Here is a 27,439-nt window from a genome sequence, read left to right on the forward strand (position 1 = left end):
AGACTAAGTTTTAAAGGATACTAATCAATAAATATTTACCTGTATTGTGACTGGAGATGAACCTAACTATTGAAAACACTATGTTGGAATTAAATATCTATTTCATGAAAAGAAGAAAATGTCCACATCAGGGATCTCATATGCTCCAACTATCAGGTAACAGCTTTTTATTTTTTGAATAATCAGTTGCCTGGCAAATAATTGAGTTTCACTCATACCTACACTTTTCAGATTTTAGTAAATGAAATGAGGAGGATGAGAGCTGTTCAAAACTGGTTGAAACACCTTCATCAGCAACAAAAAGACAGGAAAGGAGTCTACCTTTTGCGACAAATTACAGTCCATGTGTCCCTGAACCTTATTGAGGCACAAAAAGGAGTGCATGTATGAATGTATCAGCCACTAAAATTTTAGATGACTTATCCATTGATGCAATGACTCTTGACTGACGATAGAATTCTCTTCAAACATACGTTGAAATCATGACTGCTTGATAGTTCCTACTCCGTACAGGAATTTCTGAATATAATACTGTACTGCACTGTGTGTTATGATTAATTTTAAAGGCAATTGTTTGAACCATCAGCTACTAGAGACAATATTTATGTATTTTAATATGATCCAGTAACGAAATGTCAAATTTATTAACAATACTCTTCAAGACCAACCATACTGACAGCAAAAGACTACATTTGTAATAATATGGCACATGAAACTTGAAATAAATACATTGGATTATGGTCCTTATTACTCAAAATTAAACACCAGAACTAATATTAAGAGATGGGAGATCTATACTGGAAATTCACATGAAAAAATTGGCAAAAAATGTATCAAAGGATCTCATAGCTTACCAACAGCAACAATAATAAAGTGTAGCACTGATCTCCATTGAGCAAGTCTGTATTTGAGCGAGTCTGTATATAGGAGTTTGACATAACATGTAGGTGTTTCATCCAACTACACAGACGGTACTAAATTATAGAAATATCAGCCAAAAGTTGGAAAGTGTCAGTGAAGAGAGCCATCATTTGCCTAAAATTTAAACAAACAAGTCCTGAACTGTAGCTATTAGAATCTTTCCACTCGTGCAAAACTTACTCCAGATTGAGTAGTAGTGCAAGTGACAGATAATAAGAGTGGAACAGGTCTAGTGGTTCTATTGTATCAAGATATGCTGCCTGCAGCAGCTGGAGACAAATATAAACCCTTGTTTGCATCCTCAGCAAAATATGACTGCCTAACAACTACATCCATCAGGGTGAAAAATAAGCCCTTGATGGAAACAGATTACATAGACAGATATTCTTCTACTGAGCAGCAGTAATTGGGAAAAAGAAACTTCGTTAATTTGTTTTCAAATGTAGTTGTGCTGTCTATTACACATTTTATATCACTAACTAAGTGATTAAAACTTTTGGTGGCAGCACTGTGCACCCCTTCTAGTGTTATAGACAACCTTAATGTGGAATAATGGTCATTTTTTCTTCTGGTATTGTAATTATGTATATCACTGTTCCACTTGAACTGTAGTGGGTTACTTGCAACAGAATTCGTGAGTGAATAAATATACTGTGAAGCAGTAGTCAAAATGCCTAATTCCTGAAACAGATGCCTACAAGGTGATTGCTTGTGAGCATGAAATTCTTACTGAATGTCTATGAAATATAAAAACTTACTTTCTCAACAGTAGAACACCCAGAGGGGTCAAAATGACTGGAGCAACATTTCCTTTCACAAAATTTATATATTTGGAATGTATTAACAATATATTGAAAAACAACGTATTTTGCACAATGATTATGATATTTTCCAGCTTTCACCTGTAACACCCATAGTGCTCATACTGAACCCTTTATGATAATACTATAATTTTGTTTATTGGTGTGCCTTGCATTTATTTCAGGCACTTCCAGATTTCAACTATTTTACTCTATGCTGCAATAATTAACTTCTGTTCATAATATTGATGTATGAATGGACAACAATAGTGTGTCTTGGGGCCTACCTTTTCGTGTGGAAACCCTGAGTAGAGAGAGATTCTGTGAAATTATGAGATTTATGAGGTTAGAGGAGAAGTCAACACACTCTATATGTTTACAGACTGATAAATTAGCATTGGTTCCAGTAGCCTGAAACAAATTCGTAGAAAACTGCATGTGTTACACAGCCGGATCTGACGTAATGATAGACAAGCAACTCTTCCCGAACAAAACTAACTGTGTGTCCATCCGTACAATTCATGGCTTCAAAGCCTGACAAGTTTGGACAAAAGTACTGGATAAATGTTGATAGCAAGTACCTTCTCAATGGTTTCCCTCATCTCAGTAAGGACAACGCACAATCCAAAGATGAAAGGGTTCCAGATTATGTAGTGATGCATCCTATGGAACCATTTCCATCCAAAGACGGAAATGTCACTATAGTTAATTACTTCACTTCCGTCAAACTCACCAAGAAATTGACATAATAGTCAATCTCCATTGTAGGAACAGTAAGTAGAGCAAGAAGAGAAATACCACATGCTCTTAAGTCTTTGAAGGCCTGTCTGCATTAGGCAACATTCTTAAAATGTGATGGTGTTTCCTTGGTGGTGTATCAAGGAATAAAAGTAAAAAAATGTGCTTTTAATGAGTTCCTTTCATCCTACAACTTCAGAAACTGTAAGTTATTATAACAAGACAAAGTTAGCAGTTGATATTGTAAATACATGGCCAGGCTATATTCAGTCAAGGTCTCCTCAACAAGATAGCCAGTACACCCATTCTACAATACTCTTGATCCAGTAGGAATAAATCCATCTGTAGTATTCAGGGCTGTTACTGGGAAGAAGATCAAAAGAAGAAATTTTATTCAGCAACTTGCACAGGAGCTACACACCAAGTGTCTGAAGAGTCACTCACTTTGTGGAACGACAGATTATTATGAAAATAATGGAAATGAAAACTGAGACAAAATAGTACAGAAACATCAAAAAAAGTCACACTCTTAAACTTAGTGAGTGTAATGAAACTATTTCCAAGTTCACTGTTTGTAACAAGATGGTTTGTGGAAAATAGACAAGAAAACTGAATAGACATGTATCAATTGTATGGAAGTATGAATAGCTAAATTACTGTAAACATGAATAATTCAACTTTTCTAAGCATTTAAAACTTCATAAATGCCCCTCACTTGCTTAACTCTTGCTTGAGTTTTACAGGTTCCAGTCCAATTTGATTATTTTTTAACAAATGATGTTATTGAAATGATAATTAAATCAAGACCCTAAGCTGTCAAAAGGCGTCAATATACATCAACGGAGACAGTTGAAAATGTGTGCCCTGACCGAGACACAAACTCGGGATCTCCTGCTTCCATGGCAAACACTATATCCATCTGAGCCACTGAGGGCACAGAGGATAATGCGACTGCAGGGATTTATCCCTTGCATGCTCCCCATGAGACCCACATTCCCAACTTAATGTCCACACACTACATTTGTTGTGCCCCTGCCCATTACACTCATTACTCGTGGCAGACAATCTTACCGAGTCCCGTATGAGTTCGGGCAATGTGTGTGCTTCCAGCACAGATGGATGAGGTCAATGGCCGGTTATTCTTGGCTATATTAAGATGGTGTATGTTCTTTTGGACACTGATATTATTCGTGATCTGTTAAATTTCATTTACAATTCTGTATCTTAAAAGGTTACAAATCATGTAAAAACATTAAAATGTAATAATTGCAGACAGTTTGAAATAATAATTCAAAACATTACTGTCACAGAGTGGGGGTCAAAATGACTCCTCTGGGCCTTAGAGGGGACAGGAAAAGGCTGGGCATCCTAGTGTCAAAGATGAATTATCCAGAACATTATTCCATACAACATTGTTAAAAGAAAATGTGCAAAGCATGGCAACTTAGTTATTTGCTTGCAATGATATGAAGTGCAAATGGAGCCGAACTGAGTTGTTTCAGGAGTTAAAAATGTTGTTTTTCCCATCTAAATTTTCACAGTTTCCAATAGAGTTATTATTTCTCACCATGCGTTATATTTATCATCGCTGCAGTACCTTTACATGTGTTGAACTGAACATGTGTCTTTTTGAAGTTGAGAGAGATCATTTGCAAACAACCACTAAATAATACTTTTAAGAACATTATCAACCTTTTATTCAGTTGCTTTATGTATGTGTGGACTGATTACAATACTAGTGTCACCTGCAAAAGAATTACGTCAGTTTCTTGTATATTAGACAGAAGACTGTTGACATATACACTATGGGTCAAAAGTATTCTGACACCTGGCTGAAAATGACTTACAAGTTCGTGGCGCACTCCATCAGTAATTCTGGAATTCAATACGGTGTTGACCCACCCTTATCCTTGATGACAGCTTCCACTCTAGCAGGCATACGTTCAATAAGGTGCTGGAAGGTTTTTTGGGGAATGGCAACCCATTCTTCACGGAGTGCTGCACTGAGGAGAAGTATTGATGTCTGTTGGTGAGGCCTGGCACAAAGTCGGCGTTCCAGAACATCCCAAAGGTCTTCTATAGGATTGAGGTCAGAACTCTGTGCAGGCCAGTCCATTATAGGGATGTTGTCATGTTGAAAGGTGCAATCACCATCCCTGAATTGCTCTTCAACAGCAGGTAGCAAGAAGGTGCTTAAGCTTTCAATGTAGGCCTCTGCTGTGGTAGTGCCGTGCAAAACAACAAGGGGTGCAAGCCCCCTCCATGTAAACCACGACCACACCATAACACCACCACCTCCGAATTTTACTGTTGGCACCACACACACAGGCAGATGACGTTCACTGGGCATTCGCCATTCCCACACCCGGCCAACAGATTGCCACATTGTGTACTGTGATTTTCACTCCACGCAATGTTTTTCCACTTTCAATCGTCCAATGTTTACGCTCCTTACACCAAGTGAAGCGTCGTTTGGCATTTACCGGCGTAATGTGTGGCTTATGAGCAGCCGCTCGATCGTGAAATCCAAGTTTTCTCACTTCCAATCACCTGACCACGTTCGAAGACCATGAGTTCCGCAGATCACCCCATTCTGCTCTCCCACAATGTCTAATTACTACTGAGGTTGCTGGTATGGAGTACCTGGCAGTAGGTGGCAGCACAATGCACCTAATATGAAAACGTATGTTTTTTGAGGTGCCTGTATACTTTTGATCACATAGTGCATAAGACTGAGCCTTGTGGAACTCCTAAAGACAATCTCCTGCAACAGTGGGAAGTGTCAGTGTGGCTGTGCTTTGCGCACTTAAGTTTCCCTGAGCTGGCTTCAGGTGGGCAGAGTCTGTGCGTGCCTTTAGCTTCCTGTCCAGCCTCTAGCTGTGCGCTAACAGTTCTTCTATTGCCTACTGCTGTTCCTCCGAGGTCACCATCTTGCTTTAGTGCCTAGTTCTCAATGGTTTGTCCAGATACAAATCATAGTTTGTATGCGAGGATGGAAGTGTTAGACCACTCGTGGTTCCGTATCATTCACACTGCTGGAACTTCAGCACATGTTTAGCCTATAGATCACATCTGGGAATTTGAGTAGGATCATCATCTCATTTTCATCTTGGATTTCAGCCAGAGTCAATTCCAGTTAATGCATGAAAATCTTGCTAATGTTGTGGTTCACAACTTTTCTTACACAAAAAGCTGTCTAGTGCTATTAGAAATAAACACACATCCTTAACAGAACCAAAGAAGACAACATTGGAAATAATTTATGAACAATAGGAAAGGAGGGAGTATGTTCAGTTGTGAAGCACAGGCTCAGATCAAGGGCAGGAAAGAAAACTGGCCATGTGCATTTCAAAAGAACCATCTTCATATATGCCTTGATCTATTCAGGAAGATGACAATACTCTGTCGTCTATGGCCCAAAACTAGCTCTCCCCGAATGAAAGACTAGTGTACAAACAACTGCTCCACCTCACTTGCATTTTTGATTAGTATGTTGTATGCAGCAAAGTAAAGAACAAAAGTATATTTTTAATACTACAGTAAATAACTATAATGCCAAAACTAGAGAAAGTAAGGGATTTGATTTCACAGTAGACTATGGATTGTGCGAAGTCAACCAAATCAGAGAGGCTATACCCATTTTGCCAGAGAGAAGGGCAAAGTGTCTGAAATTTTAATGTCCCTCCAGAAACAGTGATTATGCACATGGATCCCACTGGAAGAAATTAAGCCTGGGAGAGTTACAAGAGCATCAGACTGACGTCACTGTTAAGGAAAGACTTAACAATATCTTAAAATGCGTAACAATACATCCTGGAACATATACAGATTATGATCATGTCCCACTAGTTAAACACGAGAGACTGAAATTTAAACTGCTTAGCCCTAAATTAAACTGAAACATTATTAACATTTCAACAAAATGCAACACAAAGAGGTAGTGAAAAATATCTTGATAATGACCTGCCAGGCGTAAAAGTCTATTACAATACTGGCAAGGGCACTGGGGAAGCCTGGATAATGTCAAAACAATGAAGGGGACAAGAAATAAGAGTGCATGCAGGTGAGATTCGGACTCTGAACATCACAGGCAAGCAGAAAACAAAGCAGAGGGTCACCAATGTGTACACGGAGAAATTAAAAGACAATTTTGTTCAAAAGAGACAAACAGTAAAAAAATGTGTGGAAGTGAAACCATGTCAGGAAACACCCTCTTTGATGACACAATAATCAAGTCTAGATGAACAAGAAGCAGAACACACTGAAAGTCAGTACATAAGTGAGCTTCTAGGTGATGGAACTTTTTGATAATAAGCAATTTCAAGACGTAGTTGCAGCCACAGATAACGAAATATGAATTACTGCATGGTGCAACCCCAACCCTCTCCCAGTATTTGGGTGTTCTTCGGAACAACCACTTAAATATACCGAGACTGACATACAGATTATAAAATGTTTTAAATAGTTTTTTATTTGTTTTAAACTCTGCTACATGGTCTAAATTTCTGTCAAATATAAACAAAATATTGTGGTTTCAGAATAAATGATGTGATTGTGTAATATGTAAGTTGGATTTCAGTCAAGTCATCATTCCAGAGAATGCCTCAATTAACACTTGGAAGATAATAAATTACCAAATTTTTCAAGGATTCAGGTTCCTTGACTCACTTAAAAAAAAACAGCATTCAATAAAATATTTTGTGTTACCGCTGATAACACCAATAGAGGCTCTACTGTCACTATCAACACAATATTCAGTCAGCAATGAAGCTACGATTGGTGCACTTCCATACAAAAATTTTATGACTTTAAAGTGGGCTTGACAGGGAATTGGTTTGTTGAATAACTGAATTTTCATTCGAGCATTATGCCAATTCCAAGAAAACAGACGACACTGGACCAACAAATTCAAGCGGAAGAAATTCCCTGTAAGATCAAAGTTCGTTCATACAGCCAGTAAAAGTCCCAATTGTTGAAGCCATTGCCAAATTGCCCAGGAAACAAAATAGAAGTTATGCATATGGATCTCGAACAAGAATGCACATCTCACAAAAGTGGAGAGAGCAAGGAACATGAAAATAATTCTACAATCATACCTGAATGAGGTAGCTTAATAACAACATTTTAGTGTGCCTGAGTACACCCTCTTCAAAGAATAAAGGAGAAGTGGTTAAAGGAAAATCAACTTAGGACATCATTCTACTCAATGTATTCTTTGAAAGGTGCCCAAAATGCAACTATTCCTTGAAGAACACAAAGTCCAGATGATTCTGCATCCCCTTCAGCAGTCTGACAAGGAAGGGTCTGCAGGTCATTCCAAATCCAGCTTCCATATCACCATCAGACGCACATATGTTGGGCAAGGAATTGCTTGTGGTCAAAATATCTGCTCTGTGACTCCACCGTACACGGGGTGAGTGTTGCTTGCATTTGGCAGTCCCTCTTGAGTTGCAATCTTCCTGCTTCAAACACGTGCACTCCAAATCAGTCACACACAAGTGCTGCCACAGATCCTGCTAACTCGACCTTCCCTCGCTTGCATTAGCGTTGTGAATTCTTCTCGCTTTTGCGCTCTTACAGTTTCCGAGTTTTTTCTTGATCATGCTTTTGGACTCTTCACTTGCCAATTAGGTTGGCTCCCAGGGTTTTTGCTGACACCAAGTGTTGTGGTATGCCGTGCTCATCCTGCGTAATTTTTGTAGATGCTATTATCTCACTACGCAAGATATAACACAAGCTAAGAGGGCTCCATCTTGTAATAAGGAGGAGGCAGGGTATCACCCCGAACCAATTCCTCTTTCCTCCATAGAGAAGACATCTGTGGTCCCAAAAGTTACTACTGCTGTTATCTATTTTCTTACATGTTTTATCAGCAGGACTGAGAGTTATGCTAGCAGTAGGTAAGTGATGGCCAATCCACCTGTCTCCTGTGAATTTAATTATTTCTGAGTGGGATTTTTCTTATTTCTGTATCCATTAAACAGTTTAAGAGACTGTGCATAAAACTTAAGAGGTGTACATTTAGAAGGCGTAATACAATATTTTTGGAAAACCAGACTTCGCTACATCAAAAAATTTCAGGCTGTTTCTCATATTCAGGAGTCTTTCTATCATTTACAATTTTATAAATACAATTTAGCAAATACTAATGACAGTGCTAAAATCTGTAACTGTGCATACATCTATTGTATAATATTTAATGCATCCCAGATATTGTTTGAAAATTTATTTTTGTCAGGCTATCCCATTAACTGTGGAGGCTGTTATAAACAATGTGCATATTCAATTTAGACAAGAATGTGAAAAGCAACACACTAAGCATTTATTTAACGTCATTTACATAAACCATAAAAAATTTACAAATTTAAATACGGATTACTACCCTACGTTTACAGGCCCTTTTTGGGGAGTAATTCAATATTGACTAAATTCAATGTTCAAGCATATCTGATTTCAGTAGGACATTAAATTAATCAACATATTTCATAATGATTGCTGTAATATGTGGAGAATTTAGTTTTTACCTCATGCAGGCTAGTACACAGTCCAGAAGCTTAAAAATGTGTGGCAATAACTCTTCAGTATACAGTGCAGCAGCAGTAGCTACAGCAACTGACTCTGGGCTGGAAAAATGATAGATTATATATAAAAATTTAAAAAAATAAAACAATGTGACTAGTGTCTTAAGACAAAGTATGCATGTTTGCTCTTCATTTTTAAAAGTCTGTTTACCCTTGTGTGTCTGAATCAGAGTCTTCATTTTCGAGGAAACCATCTTCAACAGTAACATGAAGCCTTGTCATCAAAACATCTAATAAGAACACATCTGTCAATTTTGGCATACTGGACTTGGGAACAAGTTGCTCTATAACAAAAGAAATGCGACATTAACAGTTTCATATTTCACTTTCTACATAAAAAGATCTCTGACTGTCAATATTTTATTTATTTATTTTTCTAGGTAAAATTAAGGTCACCAGGCCCTGAGTAACATCTGGCAAGGTATTGCACATGTTTTACATTATATTCATTAGGACACACATGCTATAAGAAGTCTTACATTTACTAGTGGATAAGGAATAACTACAAAATAAATTGTGGAAACCTTACTACACACAGTACAAAAAAAAGAAAACTTACACATATTTTATATTAATTAATGAAATATAGCTGCAATTAGCGAACAATCTGTTCTACAACTACAATTAGCGTCAAACTGTAACTATAGTAGCAAAATTTATCCAATACTTGTCATATGTTTATGAAATAACTTCCCGCAAAGAAAGTTCTCTTAAATGTAAAAAGTAAGTTTCATATTTTCTCCTATTACGACTAGATCTGCCTCACCCAAACATCAGTTTTAATTCGAGCAAAATAATGAGCCATGATTGACAGAAAGATCTTATTCAGGAGCTTACTCGTAACTATACTGTTGTGAGTCTCAGTTTTTTGTGGTGTTCTGACAAAAAAAATGCATTCACAGATTATTTTTCTTTCCAGCAAGAAAACCAGTTCTGAAAAGTCAGATACTGAAATAATATGGCCATGTAAATCAGTGGTTTTGCTTATTTTCTGAAACTATATACCCATCCCTTACAAAAGTGTATCTTGTTCAAAATGGCTGATTGAGTATGAAAGTAAATGTTTCTCTTGTATCCTGGCCAGGCAAGTTTGAAAGCCCACCAGAGCGTATGGAACTCTAGGACAGCTGTTAGACAGCACTGCAACACCTATGGGTGTTGGTGTTGCCGCTGTGATTGTCACCACGAGGACATGCCCGCCTTGCTGGTCTATCAGAACCCACAACTGCCCTTTAAAGCCAGCAGCACAGCATCTCTGTAGTCAGACATGATTTCTATGGACTGCTGCATTGATCTTGTTACGCACTGATGTCTTTGTTCTGAAAGTGGTACGTCTTACATTCTTTACTTGCTGGACATGTTATTCTGCTGTGCCGTTCCCACTGTTTGCCTTCCTCTCACTGTTGTCCACCTGTTTACTGTCAAGTGACTTGCTGTGATACCCTCAGTCAGTCGGTCTGTTACTACTGGGTCTTGGGTCGTTTCCAGTCTTGTCCAATTCCACTGATCAACATAATAGATGATAAGGTAAAAGGTTAGTGGTGCTCCAGTGGTGGAAAACTCATGCAACTCATGGAACAGCAGCAGCTGCAGCAGTAGTTCCAACAACAGTTCCAACAGCTATTACAACAGCTACAGACATCGTTGCTCTGTCAGGATATTCAGCAGGCTCAGGGTACCTAACCCCTCCAGGCTGTGGTCACTATAAGGTGGAAACCTGCCCACCTGTGCTTTTGCTGCTTAATGATAGCAAAGAGGATTGGGGCATGTATTCACAGTGGTTCAAACATTACCTTGCCACTTTTAGGTTTCCAACAAAACTCTCAAAGAGATGCTTTTCCTTTCTTGGGTTTCCTCAGAGACATTTTTCTTGTTAAAGAAGTTGGCTACATTCTAGAATCAAGTTGTGCTCATGTTTGAGGAGATGTGATTGATGCAGTCAAATTATTATTGGTAATGATTCCATGCAGTCTGATCACATTTCGAGTTCCATCAATACCACACACAGCTGGGGTAGTGATAATGCTCGTGGGTGAGAGAGAGAGAGAGAGAGAGAGAGAGAGAGAGAGAGAGAGAGTGCGCACGCATAGTTTATGGGCGCCTAACACTGAGGTTATAAGCTCCCTTACACATATTAAAAGAAATTAATGCCGATAAAATGTCTAAAATTGTCTTTACTCGTATTAAAAGAAAGCACAGTTTATGGGTGCCCAACACTTAGGTTATCAGCTCCCTCACACATATTACAAGAAATGAATGCCGATAAAATGTCTAAAATTGTCTTTGCTCACATTAAAAGAAATAAATGTCTATAAAAAGAGGAGGGAACCTATAAAATGCCAATCATTCACTCACTCCCACCCTACTCGCATTGACACACACGATCACTATCTCACAAGCTTTAATACAACAAAGGGGATTAAAAAAGAAGTAAAACCACAGAAGAGCGAAAAGAAAAGCACAGGGAAATGTGACTAGCTGACTTCTTACAAAAAAACACATTGGTGAGTCAGTCACCCAGTTAACACATTACGAACATTAGCATAAAATTTTTGGAAACAACAAGTTGAACACACTACAAAATCTTAACACTATAACCACATTCATTTCAACATCATTTAAAATAGAGGGCAGATCTGCCAGTTGATCTGCCACTGTCCTCTGGACAAAAATAAAACAAAATCTAGTAAAATTTGGTGCACACAGATTGTATGTCATAAGCACCACACATTGGAGGATCCTCTCACTGGAGCAAGAAGCCATGTGGTTAGAAGACTGTGGCCTATGTGAAGACAAGTAAGCAGGGCCTCATCCATCTTTGTGACCGAAAGGAGGTACACCACGGTCGCAGAATGTGGTTTACAACACATAGCTTATTATCAGTCCCTTCCAGTCAGTCTTCTTCCAATCGACACGACTCTGTGCATCAACAGCGAGGTGATAGCATGTAGGAGGATGGCACACTGAAATAACTGAGGATCAGGACACGCCTCCTTGGCTGCGAGATCCACCCTTCTGTTCCCCGCAATATCCATGTGTCCTGGGATGCTGCAGAATGACACCTCCGTCCCCAGACATTGTAGCTGAAAGAGGGCACCCAGGATTCTGGACTACTTTATCTGCTGGGTGCAAGCATTGTAGAGAGTAAAGTGCACTCATAGAATAGAAACAAACAAGTAATTTAACACACAAAGCATGCCCCCATCTGCTCCAGTGCCCGCAAGATTGCATACAGTTCTGCATCAAAGACAGTAAAGTCTCAAGGCAGTCGGGCCTTGAGGATACGATCAGGGAAAACAACAGAGCAACCAATAGAGTCCCCCCTGTTTTGACCTATCCGTAAAGACAGCTGTAGAGTTGTGATGTTCAGTTAAAATGGCAGAAAACAGAGTATTACAACATTTGCAGGAGTGCTATCTCTCCTGTACTACACTAAATTTTATTTATTTACACGTCAAGTTCTGTAGGACCAAATTGAGGAGCAAAACTCCAAGGCCATGGAACATGTCAGTACATGAAATTACAACATAAAAATAATAACAAATAAAAATAAAATGTTTATGAACCCAAAAAAGTCTATCCATGAGTTTAAGTAAATGCTATCAACAATACAAAAAGAATCAGCTTAATTTTTCAAGGAACTCCTCAACAGAATAGGAGCGATCCATGAGGAAATTCTTCAGTTTCAATTTGAAAGTGCATGGATAACTGCTAAGATTTTTGAATTCGAGTCGTAGCTTATTGAAAATGGACGCAGCAGTGTACTGCACACCCTTCTGCACAAGAGTTAAGGAAATTCAATCCAAATGCAGGTTTGATTTCTGCTAAGTATTAACTGAGTGAAAGCTGTTTATTCTTGGGAATAAGCTAATATTATTAACAAGAAATGACAGTAAGGAATACATATATTGAGAGGCCAATGTCAAAATACTCAGACTCGTGAACAGGGGTTGGCAAGAGGTTCGTGAACTTACACCACTTATTGCCCGAACCGCCCGTTTCTGAGCCAAAAATATCCTTTTAGAGTGGGAAGAGTTACCCCAAAATACACTCCTGGAAATGGAAAAAAGAACACATTGACACCGGTGTGTCAGACCCACCATACTTGCTCCGGACACTGCGAGAGGGCTGTACAAGCAATGATCACACGCACGGCACAGCGGACGCACCAGGAACCGCGGTGTTGGCCATCGAATGGCGCTAGCTGCGCAGCATTTGTGCACCGCCGCCGTCAGTGTCAGCCAGTTTGCCGTGCCATACGGAGCTCCATCGCAGTCTTTAACACTGGTAGCATGCCGCGACAGCGTGGACGTGAACCGTATGTGCAGTTGACGGACTTTGAGCGAGGGCGTATAGTGGGCATGCGGGAGGCCGGGTGGACGTACAGCCGAATTGCTCAACACGTGGGGCGTGAGGTCTCCACAGTACATCGATGATGTCGCCAGTGGTCGGCGGAAGGTGCACGTGCCCGTCGACCTGGGACCGGACCGCAGCGACGCACGGATGCACGCCAAGACCGTAGGATCCTACGCAGTGCCGTAGGGGACCGCACCGCCACTTCCCGGCAAATTAGGGACACAGTTGCTCCTGGGGTATCGGCGAGGACCATTCGCAACCGTCTCCATGAAGCTGGGCTACGGTCCCGCACACCGTTAGGCCGTCTTCCGCTCACGCCCCAACATCGTGCAGCCCGCCTCCAGTGGTGTCGCGACAGGCGTGAATGGAGGGACGAATAGAGACGTGTCGTCTTCAGCGATGAGAGTCGCTTCTGCCTTGGTGCCAATGATGGTCGCATGCGTGTTTGGCGCCGTGCAGGTGAGCGCCACAATCAGGACTGCATACGACCGAGGCACACAGGGCCAACACCCGGCATCATGGTGTGGGGAGCGATCTCCTACACTGGCCGTACACCACTGGTGATCGTCGAGGGGACACTGAATAGTGCACGGTACATCCAAACCGTCATCGAACCCATCGTTCTACCATTCCTAGACCGGCAAGGGAACTTGCTGTTCCAACAGGACAATGCACGTCCGCATGTATCCCGTGCCACCCAACGTGCTCTAGAAGGTGTAAGTCAACTACCCTGGCCAGCAAGATCTCCGGCTCTGTCCCCCATTGAGCATGTTTGGGACTGGATGAAGCGTCGTCTCACGCGGTCTGCACGTCCAGCACGAACGCTGGTCCAACTGAGGCGCCAGGTGGAAATGGCATGGCAAGCCGTTCCACAGGACTACATCCAGCATCTCTACGATCGTCTCCATGGGAGAATAGCAGCCTGCATTGCTGCGAAAGGTGGATATACACTGTACTAGTGCCGACATTGTGCATGCTCTGTTGCCTGTGTCTATGTGCCTGTGGTTCTGTCAGTGTGATCATGTGATGTATCTGACCCCAGGAATGTGTCAATAAAGTTTCCCCTTCCTGGGACAATGAATTCACGGTGTTCTTATTTCAATTTCCAGGAGTGTATAATACCATACGACATAAGTGAATGAAAATAAGCAAAGTAGACTAATTTTCGTGTCGAATGCTTACTCACTCCAGACACCAAATAGTAAAAATGGCTGCATTAAGTCTTTGAACAAGATCCTGAATGTGGGCTTTCCACAACAGTTTACTATCTGTCTGAAACACCTAGAAATTTGAACTGTTTAGTTTCACTAATCATATGCCAATTCTGTGAAATTAAAACATCAGGTTTTGTTGAATTGTGTGTTCGAAACTGTAAAAACTGAGTGTTACTGTGATTTAGCGTTAGTTTATTTTCTACAAGCCATGAACTGCACTATTTGAAACCGAGCCAATGTTGCACACAACATCCCTTACTACCAAGCTAGTGTCATCAGCAAACAGAAATATTTTAGAGTTACCCATAATACTAGAGGGCATATCATTTATATAAATAAGGAACAGGAGTGGCTCCAACCATTCATCCCTGCAGCACCTCCCACTTGATTGTACCTCACTCAGACCCCACATCACAGCCATTCTCAACATTGTTAAAAATAACCTTTTGCTGTCTGTTGTTAAAGTAAGAGGTGAACCAATTGTGAGATACTTCCCGTATTCCATAATGGTCCAACTTCTGGAGACATGTTTTGTGACCAAGACAATCAAATGCCTTAGTTAAATCAAAAAATTTGCCTAGTGTTCAAAACCTTTTGTTTAACCCATCTAGCACTTCACAGAGAAAAGAGAATATAGTATTTTCAGTTGCTAAACAACTTCTAAAGCTGAACTGTACATTTGATAGCAAATCGCGTGATATAAAATGATCAATTATCCTTACATACACAACCTTTTCAATAACTTTAGCAAACAATGTTGGCATAGAAATAGGTCTAAAATTGTCTACATTGTCCCTTCCTCCTTTTTTATCAAGTGGCTTTACTACTGAGTACTGTAATCATTCAGGAAACTGACCATTCCTAAAGGAAAAATTACAAATATGGCTAAATACAGGCCTAACATGTGCAGCACAGTACTTTAATATTCTGCTAGGCACTCCATCATATCCATGAGAGTCCTTAGTCTTCAGAGGGAAGTGGTCACTGGAATGAAGGTCATCAGTTGCTTCCCACTGTGCTGCATCAGCAAGGGCTGGAGAGAAGAAAGAGAGGTTGATGGCTGACGATGACCTAGTAGCAGCTGAGAAATGATTGGGACTGCCCACTGCACAATTCCTGAGACACCGTTAAGTTCTCCAAAACTTGACCTATGGAACAAGTATAGTTCAAGGCCCATAATACATTGTGGACATTGAAATCACTCATGAGGAGAAACAGGTGGAGGAGTTGTGCAGTAGGGCCTCTGAGTCTATTGCATCTGTGGAGCTAAATACAGGGAGCAGATAGTGATCTTCTGACCTACATGAACAGCAGCAGCTACTGCTTGGAGGTCAGTAACCAAGGAGAGAGCAGCAGATTGGTGTGTGTTATTAACAAACACAACAATCCCTCCACTGGCTCTTCCTCCCAGTCAGGTCATCCTATCAGTGGAGGGTATAGCCATGTTGCATAGGGGCATCAGTGGGTTTGAAACATGTTTTCTGTAAACACAAGCACATGGGGTATGCTTGTGTCAGGAGTTTCAGTTCCTCCACATGAGTCCTGAACCCAATTATGTTCTACTGTAGTATGCAAGCCATTTACCATGGGGGTTGCACTTTCACACTGTCTTTCCACTGGGGTGGGGAGCCCACAACAGGTAGAGATTCAGCCTTGGCGCAAGATGGTTGCCCTGGACAGACTTCGCAATCCATTGCCTCTGAGGTAGAAGCAGCAGAATCATCAAGTTGAATGACGTTGACATGACCTGTTTTCGCCTGTGGTGGAAGTTTCTCATTTGCTTTTTCAGTCTGGGAGAACTTTTTAGGAGCTACCACAGCAGCAGTGGAGGCAAAGCCAGACTTTTTTTTGCCAGACAAACTTTACAGGTACTGGGAGCTCAACAATGGTGGCAACTGTGGCTTTATCTGATGTTCTCAGGAGTGCTATGGGCTCTGAAACGAATGCAGCTTGACAAGTGCACTGACAAATGCAGGTACTACTGCTGATACTAGCAAACTCCATTTGTGTAGAAGTGTTGGTTGTCAAAATAGGATTTTTAAGGGTCAAAGCTAAAGATGTAGTGAATGTGGGAGGCTATGTGGCCTTATATATCTTCTTGGCCTCACCATATGAGACGCGTTTCGATGTTTTAATTTCCTTTTTTCTTCCTTTCTTCAATGAAGATCCTGCATTCTCCACTACAGAACGGGTGATCCCTAGAGCAATTTACACACTTTGGAAGAGAGGAGCAACCAACTTCATCATGGGTGGCCTTGTCACATTTGTCACAAGTGGCTCCTTCTTTACATCCTAGGATGGTGTGCCCACTGGCATTTAAATCAGCACATTGGGTTGGGGACATAGGGCCATATGCTTAGGCGAAGGAAACCTGCCTTGATACACTTTGGGAGTTTTGTGCTATTGAAGGTAAAGATGAATGTGTCAGATTGTACGAGATCCCCATCCGCCCTTTTCAAAATATTTTTCCACATCAACGACTCCTTCTTGAGCCATTTCATCTTTCATTTCCTCCTTGGGAATGTCGACCAGACCTCAACACAACACCTTTGCTGTAATTCAAGGTGTCGTGGAGCTCCGTTTCTGTGGCATATTCCCCAAGCCACTTAGCTTTCCGGAAGTTGGTGACATGTTGGAAACTAGCAGTTTCAACCAATAGGGTGCCACTATGCAATCTCTTGACTGATTTCAATGTCCCTGTAATGCTGTCTGAACCTTTCTGAATTTAAAAAGTAAGACCTTCTCAAAGTTGCTCTCCTTACATTTCATGATCAAAAACACATTCTGACCAGTAGCATTCATTCTGTTACTATTGACAGAAGAAATCTGCGAACATCCTGCATCTGGAAGACTGGCTACATGAGCTCACTTGTTAGATTGAGGGTTGGTGCCTACCAGTGGTCCACTCTTTCAGCTCGGTAGATGAAGAGAAAATTTTGAAGGATCCATCTCAGTCCTGCGAGCAGCTAGGGAAATAAAGGTCCACCTAGAACAGAGACCCCCCCCCAGGCATGCCTAGGTAAGCCTAATAAAACTGAGTTGTGTCAGATTCTTTAAAGGTTGCCCACTAGTGACTTTCCATCTCAACAGTCATGCATCTCATCAGCACGCAGCACACCTTGAGATTGAAGAGCTTTTTATAGAGGTTTTTACAATCCTCACAATCCAGGTGGTCACTGAAGCATGCCCAAAGCTTAAGGTGACAGAGGACTAGCGACACTTACCAGTCCTCAGCTCCAGAGCCCTAGGGTTGGCAAGCTCGTGCCCAGCAAACGAATTCAGAGCCCCTAACAATGTGGGCAATGGACTTGCAAAGGTTGATTCAACATTGAGATTTCACTATCGTGAAACTGACTTGTAAAACCCCGTATGCAGATTCTTTGATTGACAATTTAGTGATCCAAATACCTCCCCACCCGAAAGTACACACTGCAAATTTGAAAGTGGATAACCCTTCCTTGTAGGATATCTTGAAAATTGTGTACGCTTTTGAGATTGCAAATGCCTCATGGCTTGTCCCCAGGTCACAGGATCCAGCTACTGCCTTGGGGGTGGAATTATCTTTAAGTCTTTTACCCAAAGGCGGAGTTGTGATTCTTCACTTTCAGACATGTCGATGGCCTCTGAACAGCCAGTATGCAGCAGGGTCTCCCATTGTGGCCCCGACTGCTTCATGGGACACTCGCATGCAGACTGTCCAGAATGTTGGGTGCACTGCAACCATTGTGTGCGAGACATGGGCATCTCTGAACAGTCCATGATAAAGCATTGAGACAGTTAGATCCCAGTCCCCACAAGTGCCAAGAAACTAAGAATGGACTTCAGGTGGCTGTTTCTCATGGTGATCCTTCTGCTACTAAGGTGTTTAGCAATCTAACAATTGTGAATCCTTGATAAACCTCCAAATATATGCTCATCAGTGTTCCCCGACTTGGACCTGCCTTCCAGTGCACTGGTTGCATATGGTGACTGTTTGATTCCTCTCCGTGGTCAATTCACGATCATCACGGCCTAAGGATATGCCACACGAACAGTAACACTATGGTCAATCGTCACTCTGCTGGCACCATTTTTGGTCTGGTTGTCTTGTCACAGTTTGGATTTCCATCACTGATGAGGTTCAGGTCGTCTCTGATATAGTTTCCTTCCAGAAACTCTACGAACTCTGCATTCATGCCTTTTTTCATACCTGGCCTGAGGTGTACCACACATCTACAGACTCATATCTCCTTAACATTAGATGCAGTGCCCCATTTCTAATGAGCTCATCCTATTCCTGTCTCCCTATAGACAGCCATTAAGCAGGCACTCTTTCATCCCCACGAAGCTAGGGTTATTTAACGTGTAAAAACCAATGCTTTGGCCACACTTGTGTAAAGGATCCCAATGGCTCCCTCCGGCTATGTGGAGGTTTTAAATTGGCAATCAATGCGCAGTCGCATGAGGAAATCTAACCAATACCATGCCCACAGGACCACCTCATAAAGTTTGTTGGAGATTAATATTTTTCGAAGATCCTGCTGACTCCTATTTGCATATCACACTGGATGAGGAATGACAACACATTACAGTCATCAACACTCCCTTTAGAATACACAAATATGAGCACTTACCCTTTGAGATCTCTTCCGCACCAGCAATCTTCCAGAGATACCTGGAACAGTTAGTAGGTTCTACCATTGCATGTACCAATTACTTTGACGACTCAATTGTCATGAGCACTTTGTCTCAGAATCACTTGCAGACCCTATGTGCCCTCCCTACTATTTTGCGTAAAGCAGGGCTCAAGTGCAACCTATACAAATGCTTTTTTTTTTTTTTTTTTTTTTTTTTTGTTTTTCTTCTTTTCAGGAGCAGGTGGAATGCCTAGAACACTTTCTCAACAAAGAAGGGATCCATCACACAGCTGAAGCATCTGCTGTGCTCAGCACCCTGCCTTGTGCACTGTTCTCAGATGTCCCCTGGTTTTGGCTGCTGATACTTCCCCTTATGACACTTTTGCAGTGCTGGCTCATAGGAGTGATAACAGTACTGCACCAGAGTCCCTGACACCTGCTCAAAAGAGCTACTTCTAGATTGAAAAATATAGCTTTAGTGATTATCTTCGCTATTAAGAAGTTCTATGTTTACCTTTCCAGGACTAAGTTTACATTCATGACAGACCGTATATCATTGGTAGCAGTCTTTAGACCCTACTCTCGGTTTCCCGAGTGGACAGCTAAATGGCTCCAGTGTTGGGCACTTTTGCTCAGCTCCTAAAATTACACCAACAAGTATAGTCTACAGCACAACATGCAGAAGTGGATTCTGTCTCTTACCTGCCCTCAGGAGCAAACCTTGCACTTGACCAATGAGAAATATCCCATTTCCACACTGATGTTGAATGGCAGCATGGCTTGGAAGGATTTCCTATTACACATCCACACTGCTGCAGACACATGCCACAATCCTATCTTCTGGTGTGTCATGCACTATGTGCTCCATGTGTGGCTGACATTTTTTCATGTCTACTGATCCAGAACTCTGGGTCTCGGCTCCCCTCTCACACCACCTGTCAATCATCTCTGATGTTCTCTTGCTTCACACAGCAGTGTATAATCACAATGTTGTCACCCTGCTTACCCTGCACCCTCATATTTTGCGACTCCTCCATCGTGGGCATTGGGGTATGCCACAGATGAAAGCTCTTGCAAGGCGCCATGCCTATTGAGCAGGACTGAACAAGAATGTTGAGGCCATAATGTGCAGCTGCTCTGCTTGCAACTGGCACTATGTTGCTCCACCCCAGCCTTTCACCCCAAGGCCCAAGCCCCCACCCTGTCACCCCCTGGGTATGCATTCGTCTGGACTTTGTTGTCTATGTGGCCTTGTCATTGACGTTTATTCTAATTACCCCTATGTGGTCACCATGGTGTCCACCATCACTGACGACACCCTCAATGCACTCATCCAGATTCTAGGAATCAAAGTTCTTCCCAGCACCACTGTGTCTGACAACGGGCCTCAAGTCACAGTGACAGCTTCTGAACAGTTTTGTGTCTCCAATGGCATGAAGCTCCCATTTAGCCCACCATTTACCCGTCCTCCAATGGAGTAGCAAAGCATATGATGTGAAGACAAACAGCAAATGTTAAAGGTGGTGAGCACTTCCACTGCCAAATCTGTGGTCATGATTTTACTGAGCCCGTACAGGACCACCCTTGTCCACAACCGTAGCTAGGCATAACTGTTCCATGAGTGAGTGGAAGCCGTGTACTTTCCCCCATCTCCTGTCCCACGAAATAATGGATTCGGCATTCCAGGTGCATTCTGCTGGGTTCAGCTCTGTGGGCAGGGTAATATGGGGCAAAATGCGAATGGGTGCAGGCCACAGTTGCTGCCACCCATGGGTGATGCCTTGCAACAGTGGACACTCCAAGGGTTTTGGAGAGCCAGCATATCAACCATCTCTGCCTACCAATTGCATCACAGTTGCACAGTTGGTCAGCCTTGGAACGCCTGCCCTTCCTGCTCCCACAGCCGCACAGGTATCAATAGTGCTCCAGAGCACCAGAGGCAGTTCCTGTAGGTGTAGGCATAGAGGTGGTGGTTTCAGAGCACACTTCACCCTCTTGTCCATCATCACCCACAACATTGTTGCCCATACCACAGTGCCCCAGCACATTGCCAGATGCCCTGGTTCCTTTCTACAGGCCAGTGGGTTTCTGTGCCAAGACTCCACCCATGCAACAGTTCGCCTTCCCATGCACTGTCCAAAGCACTTCCAGCCCTATGTGCCCATTTCAGGGGGAAGGGATCTAGTATCTTGGCTGGGTGAGCTTGAAGGCCCACCACAGGGTATGAAACTAGACAACAGCCGCTAGACCGTGCTGCACCTCTGCGGACACTGGTGTCATTGATGCAAGTGCCACCACCAGAACATGCCCATCTTGCTGGCCTAGGAGCACCTGCAGCTGTCCTTTAAAGCCAGCAGCGCAGCACCTCTGCAGACAATCAGGATTTCTATGCACTACTGTACTGCTCTCCCAGCATGTCATTGGGTTTACTTGTTAGCCTTTGTACTCTGGTGTGCTGTCTCCACCGTATGTCTTCCTCTCCTTGTTGCCCACTTGTTTACTCTCAGGAGACTTACTGCAAGTCCCTTGGCAGGTCAGGCTCTTTTTACTAATACTTGAGTCATTCCTGGTCTTGTACTATTCTGGTCACTATACATTCTCTGCGACATTAAAACAGTGACGCCATTTTGGACTGTTAACACATCTAAGAAACAGCATAGTGGAAAAACCATTGAGAAGGCTGACTATCTGAAGAAAATGATAACTAATAACACCATAAGCAATTACTTGGGTACCTGGGCAGACTTAAAACATGGTACAGTGTAAATTTGGGAAGGTTCCATTTTGTGTGAGTTAGCTGGAGGCACATGTGCGGGCAGATGAGTGAATGTGAAACTAGACACTTATCAGAGACAAAAATCTTCAAAAGGATCTCTGAGAAGAAGCAGTGAAATGGTAGAAAACATAACAAGAAGCATATAGTGAACTGAGAAAGGAATAAATAATGTACAAATAGAAACAGGAATGTAAGAAAAATTATAATGAGCCCAACAAGCATAAACCCAGAAAGATAACGTTTAACAGTGGCCATGGTTTATGGGAAATGAGATACAGAAATGTTAGTGAGAGACTGTAAGGAAAGAAACTAAACAGTATAGGTTAAAATATATGGTTAAATGACAGACTGACTTAACCAAAAACTAGGGAGTGGCAAGATGTAGCAATTGTGTGTTGAAATGTAAAATTAAAGATGAAATATAGAAGTATATTATGTAAAAGTATATTAGCAAAAAAAAGTTACCAAAACTCACACAAATGATTTTTTTGTGTGAATAACTTACTTGCATTAGTGACTTTGGGTGTAAATCTTGCAATAAATTCTTTCACAAGTGAAATATCCAGTTTTGTTGTAGTCATGTTTACATTTACATTTTGAATAACTTCTTCCAAAATTTGACCATTTGCTGTCTGTTTCAGAAGGTATTCCTGGAAATAAAATAAAAATGATGTGGAAGTGGAAATTCAGAAACTATCAAAAACAACATGATCAATACAGATATAAAACTATGTGAAAATTGTCAAGGTTGCTTCTAATGTAGGCCACAAAAGCAATGGCCGTGCCCACACACACAAACTGTCTGCTCTACGCTAGGATCCTTTTATGGTGTAATGCTAACCTCTCAAATAAAAATGATATTAACTTCCTCCCCCCCCCCCTCAGATTCCATGCTGAAATTATCATTAACAGCACTATAGTTAAGTCAATGGAAAAAAAGTGGTTGTTTGTAATAAATTGAGGATTTTATCATACCAGTATCCATGTATTAAAGTTCCGTGCGCTCAAACGTGGTACCCACAACGTATGGTGAAGTCCATGAGAAGCACAACATTTATCTTGTGCTCTAGTTAATCTCTCCATAAATTGTATAGATGGTGGCAGCATCTGAACTATCCTGGAAACAACAGCACTAGGTAAAAAATATTCACCACAAGGGAAACAACAACAATCTCCTTCCCCTACGCGCGCATGCATACAGACAGACAGAGAGAGGAGAGAGGAGAGAGAGAGAGAGAGAGGGGGTGGGGGTGTTAATTTCAAATAGACTTATTTTGGAAGGCAATAATAGGCCAAAAGACTTCAAAATGTATTACATTTTCCAAGTACTCGTGCAAAACTGAACACTGTGATCTACTACTGCATGCATATTCTGCAAGCCACATGGTGCATGGTGGGCCTTCTACCACTATTAAGTCATTTTCTTTCCTGTTCCACTAGCAAATAGAACGACGTACAAATGACCATCTATATGCTTCCGTACAAACCCTAACCTCTCTTATCTTGTCTTTGCAATCCATACACAAAATTTGCGTTGACAGCAGCAGAATCATTATACCAATTCTCTAAATTTTCTCAATAGTGTTGTTCAAAAAGAACATCACCTTCCTCCAAGTATCTCCATAATACTTGTGTGTTGTTCAAACCTACGGGGCAGTGCTGTAGAGTACTCCCTGTAAAATCAAACAGGAATTCCAAGCAGAACTGGCAACTTATTTGTTTTAAACTCTTTCAGTTGCTTCTCTGCACCATGTTTAACTATTACTATGCCCTCCATACAGGAGGATCAGAATCGAACAAAGAAGCTTTAATGTAAGAATCAAACAAGTCAGCAGAACATTTTCATTTCTTATGGAATCAACTAAGTACACCTTCCATGACCTAGTGCATGGATTTTAATATCGCTAACCATATTAGACATTCAATATTTCCTATGTAGATTGTTCTTGTGTAGGTGCTCCTGCATAGCAGCTATATTCATAAACTGCAATAAAAATAAATACAATGTGTTGTGTGTTACAGTCTTCGGTCCAAAGACTGGTCTGATGCAGCTCTCCATGCTACCCTATCCTACGCAAGCTTCTTCACCTGCAAATAACTGTTGCAACCTACATCCATTTGCACTTGCCTTACTGTATTTATCTCTTGATCTCCCTCTACAATTTTTATCCCCCCCCCCCCCTCCCCTCCCACCACACTTCCTTCCAATACCAAACTGATGATCCATTGATGTCTCAAAAATGTCCTATCAACTGATCATTATATATATATATATATATATATATATATATATATATATATATATATATATATATATATAGTGCTGCCAGGTCGACAGACACACAAACATACACACAAAATTCAAGCTTTCGCAACAAACTGGTCTTTAAATATGTCTGCTTGTGTCTGTGTACGTGCGGATGGATATGAGTGTGTGTGCGAGTGTATACCTGTCCTTTTTTCCCCCTAAGGTAAGTCTTTCCGCTCCCGGGATTGGAATGACTCCTTACCCTCTCCCTTAAAACCCACATCCTTTTGTCTTTCCCTTTCCTTCCCTCTTTCTTGATGAGGCAACAGTTTGTTGCGAAAGCTTGAATTTTGTGTGTATGTTTGTGTGTATCGACGTGCCAGCGCTTTCGTTTGGTAAGTCACATCATATATATATATATATATATATATATATATATATATATATATATATATATATATATATATATAAACACAAATTTCTTTTCTTCCAATTTCCACTGAGCACCTCCTCATTAGTTACATAATCCACCACTCTAATCTTCAGCATTCTTCTGTAGTACCACATTGCAAAAGCTTCTATTCTCTTCTAGTGTAAACTGTTTATCGCCAATGTTTCACTTCCATACAAGGCTACACTTCAAACAAGTACCTTTAGAAAAAGACATCCTAACACACAAACCTATAGTCAAAGTTAACAAATTTCTCTTCGTCAAAAGCACTTTTCTTGCCATTGCTAATCTATGTTTTATATCCCCTCTTCTTCGACTTTCATCAGTTACTTTCCTTCCCAAATGGCAAAACTCATCTGCTGCTTTTAGAGTGACATTTCCTACTCTAATTCCATTACCATCACCTAATTTAATTCAAATACATTCCATTACCCTTGTTCTGCTTTTATTAATGTTCATCTTACATCCTCTTTTCCAAACACTTGCTCTTCCAAATCCTTTGCCGTCTCCAACAGAATTACAATGTCGTTGGCAAACCTCAAAGTTTTTATTTCTTCGCCCTGAATTTTGTTTCCTTCTCCAAATTTTTCTTTGCTTTCCTTTACTGCTTGCTCAATGTACAGACTGTGAACAACATGGGGATTACAATACAAACCTGCCCACTACATTCTCAACCTATGCTTCCCTTTCATGCCCCCTCGACTCTTGTAACTTCTGCCTAGTTTCTGTACAAGTTGTAAATAGCCTTTTGCTTCCTGTATTACAACAGAGAACTACACTGCTGCAGAGATTATAAAACCAAGTTAAATGTGGTGTCTCCTACCGATATACTGAACTGTATATGGAATTATCCATCACTTTATCTCTATGAAATGCAGTTACAATTGACTGCAAAGCATTGCATAGTGAAACAGGAAAGGAAACAATCAGCCTAGGCAGGAAGAGGGGAAAGCATACCATAAAATTGTTAAGACATATTTTGTGAAATAATTTACATCAAAATAAATATATCAATCCACAAAAAATTAACCTAAGCATCATAAATGAGTCAAGAAAGGAACTGTCAATTAACTAACATAGTTAATCAGTATAATTTGAGAGAAATGTTTGTGGCTTAGATACCCTAAAATGTGTTGCTAATACTGGAATTTACAAAAATAAAAGCTGTTTAATCCTGTAGCTATGCTTCATATAACACATTTATAACGTACTTATTATTATATACTGTGCTACAGAAACATATTTCATGGTGTACTACTCTTGATATTCCTACATTCATAAAATGAAGACAAAGCCTTCAGTGTGCACAAAACACAGTAACAACAGCACATAAAGAGAGATTTTACATAATTAAAAAATGAAAAACTGTAAGTACAGCTGTCAAAAGATGGTGTTGTATGGCTTTTTCACCACCATTCACAAAACTACTTATTATTATATCAAAATCTGATTACCTGTTGCCACACATCACAACAAAGAGTAAATGCTCAACATTCTGTTGTCAATTTCACAGAGAAAAATTTGGACAATGGTCTGCTGTATGTATTAAGCAAGTGATTCAATTTTGCACCAACACCTACAGCACCACCTTTAATAAGCTATACAACACCTTCCTTTGGATGTTGCAAAACAAATAAGACAGGAAACTTGCCACACTTTTTTGAAAACTGTTCCTCAAAATAGTAACTCAGCCTCTGCACAAAACGCAGTACTACGAAATCTACAAAAGGATCCTGATGTAGTACTGAAGGCTGACAAAGGAAAGTAAACATTTCATTACCTCTTAATTTGTACAATGACAAGATATATGGACTACTAAGTGATTCTACCTATGGAGGCACTGATTACAACCTTACAGGATGTGTGAAACAGGAAACTCCTGCACTCCAGAATTCCTCCTCCTAATCTCAAGAGTTCATCAGGATGTTAAGGCCACATGTTTGTGTACCACGAAGACTGTATGGTCTTCCAAAAACTCACAGTCTACCTTTACATCGAACAGTGAGCAACAATGGAGCTCATACAGTTTAGCCAAATGCCTAGCTTTTTCGCTCAGACCTTAACTCAGATGACTGTATCAACAGCCTGAGGGCTCTGTTTCCGTGCAGTCTGGATTGTTTAGTTAGCCTTGATGTGGAATTTTTACAAGAGTCCCGCTTGCAAATTCTTTGGCACAAATTAGTAATAAGTTTCAGGTGAAGAACGTCACTGGTTTGTTTTGGCATGCTCTTTCCTTGAACTATTTTATTTTCAACAAAGAATATTTTGAACAGATTGACGGCATGACCATGGACATCCTTTGTCTCCCTTACTGGCCACCTTTTTACGGAGGATTTCAAGGAGAGAACACTTGAATCAGCTGCCGTGAAACCACATTTTTATAGTGTGGTCTCATGGAAAAGATTATTAATAGAGTTTCTTCATCAACTCAGCATCATTCATAACAACGATCGATTAACTATGGAAACAGACAAAGAAGGTTGTGTCTCTCTCTCCCCCCCCCCCCCCCCCCCCCCCAGTACTAATGATTACATTACATTCATGTGTCTTACGATACACCACTGTAACACACACACACACACACACACACACACACACACACACACACACAAAAACCTCACTTCCAATCTTCCATTTAGATCACCATGTTTTATTACATCAACTATCAGATTCAATCTCTGCAACTGATCATCTTAGAAAATAGATGGTAATGTAAGTACATTATTGCCTGCATTCAA

At 40.9% G+C, this 27,439-nt stretch overlaps 1 protein-coding gene across 1 annotated transcript in view; it reads right to left on the bottom strand.

Annotated features, from left to right (window-relative positions):
• Positions 1-27,439, bottom strand: part of LOC124556456 (protein purity of essence) — a 443,522-nt gene that overhangs the window by 267,441 nt on the left and 148,642 nt on the right. Inside the window, exons 18-21 of the mRNA XM_047130407.1 lie at positions 22,978-23,119; positions 22,508-22,652; positions 9,192-9,324; positions 8,984-9,082 (exon numbers count right to left, since the gene is read on the bottom strand). Coding sequence (XP_046986363.1) covers positions 8,984-9,082; positions 9,192-9,324; positions 22,508-22,652; positions 22,978-23,119 — 519 coding nt within the window. The remainder of the gene's footprint in view (positions 1-8,983; positions 9,083-9,191; positions 9,325-22,507; positions 22,653-22,977; positions 23,120-27,439) is intronic.

The sequence above is a fragment of the Schistocerca americana genome, chromosome X (genome assembly GCF_021461395.2).
Source record: "Schistocerca americana isolate TAMUIC-IGC-003095 chromosome X, iqSchAmer2.1, whole genome shotgun sequence".
Lineage (NCBI taxonomy): Eukaryota > Metazoa > Arthropoda > Insecta > Orthoptera > Acrididae > Schistocerca > Schistocerca americana.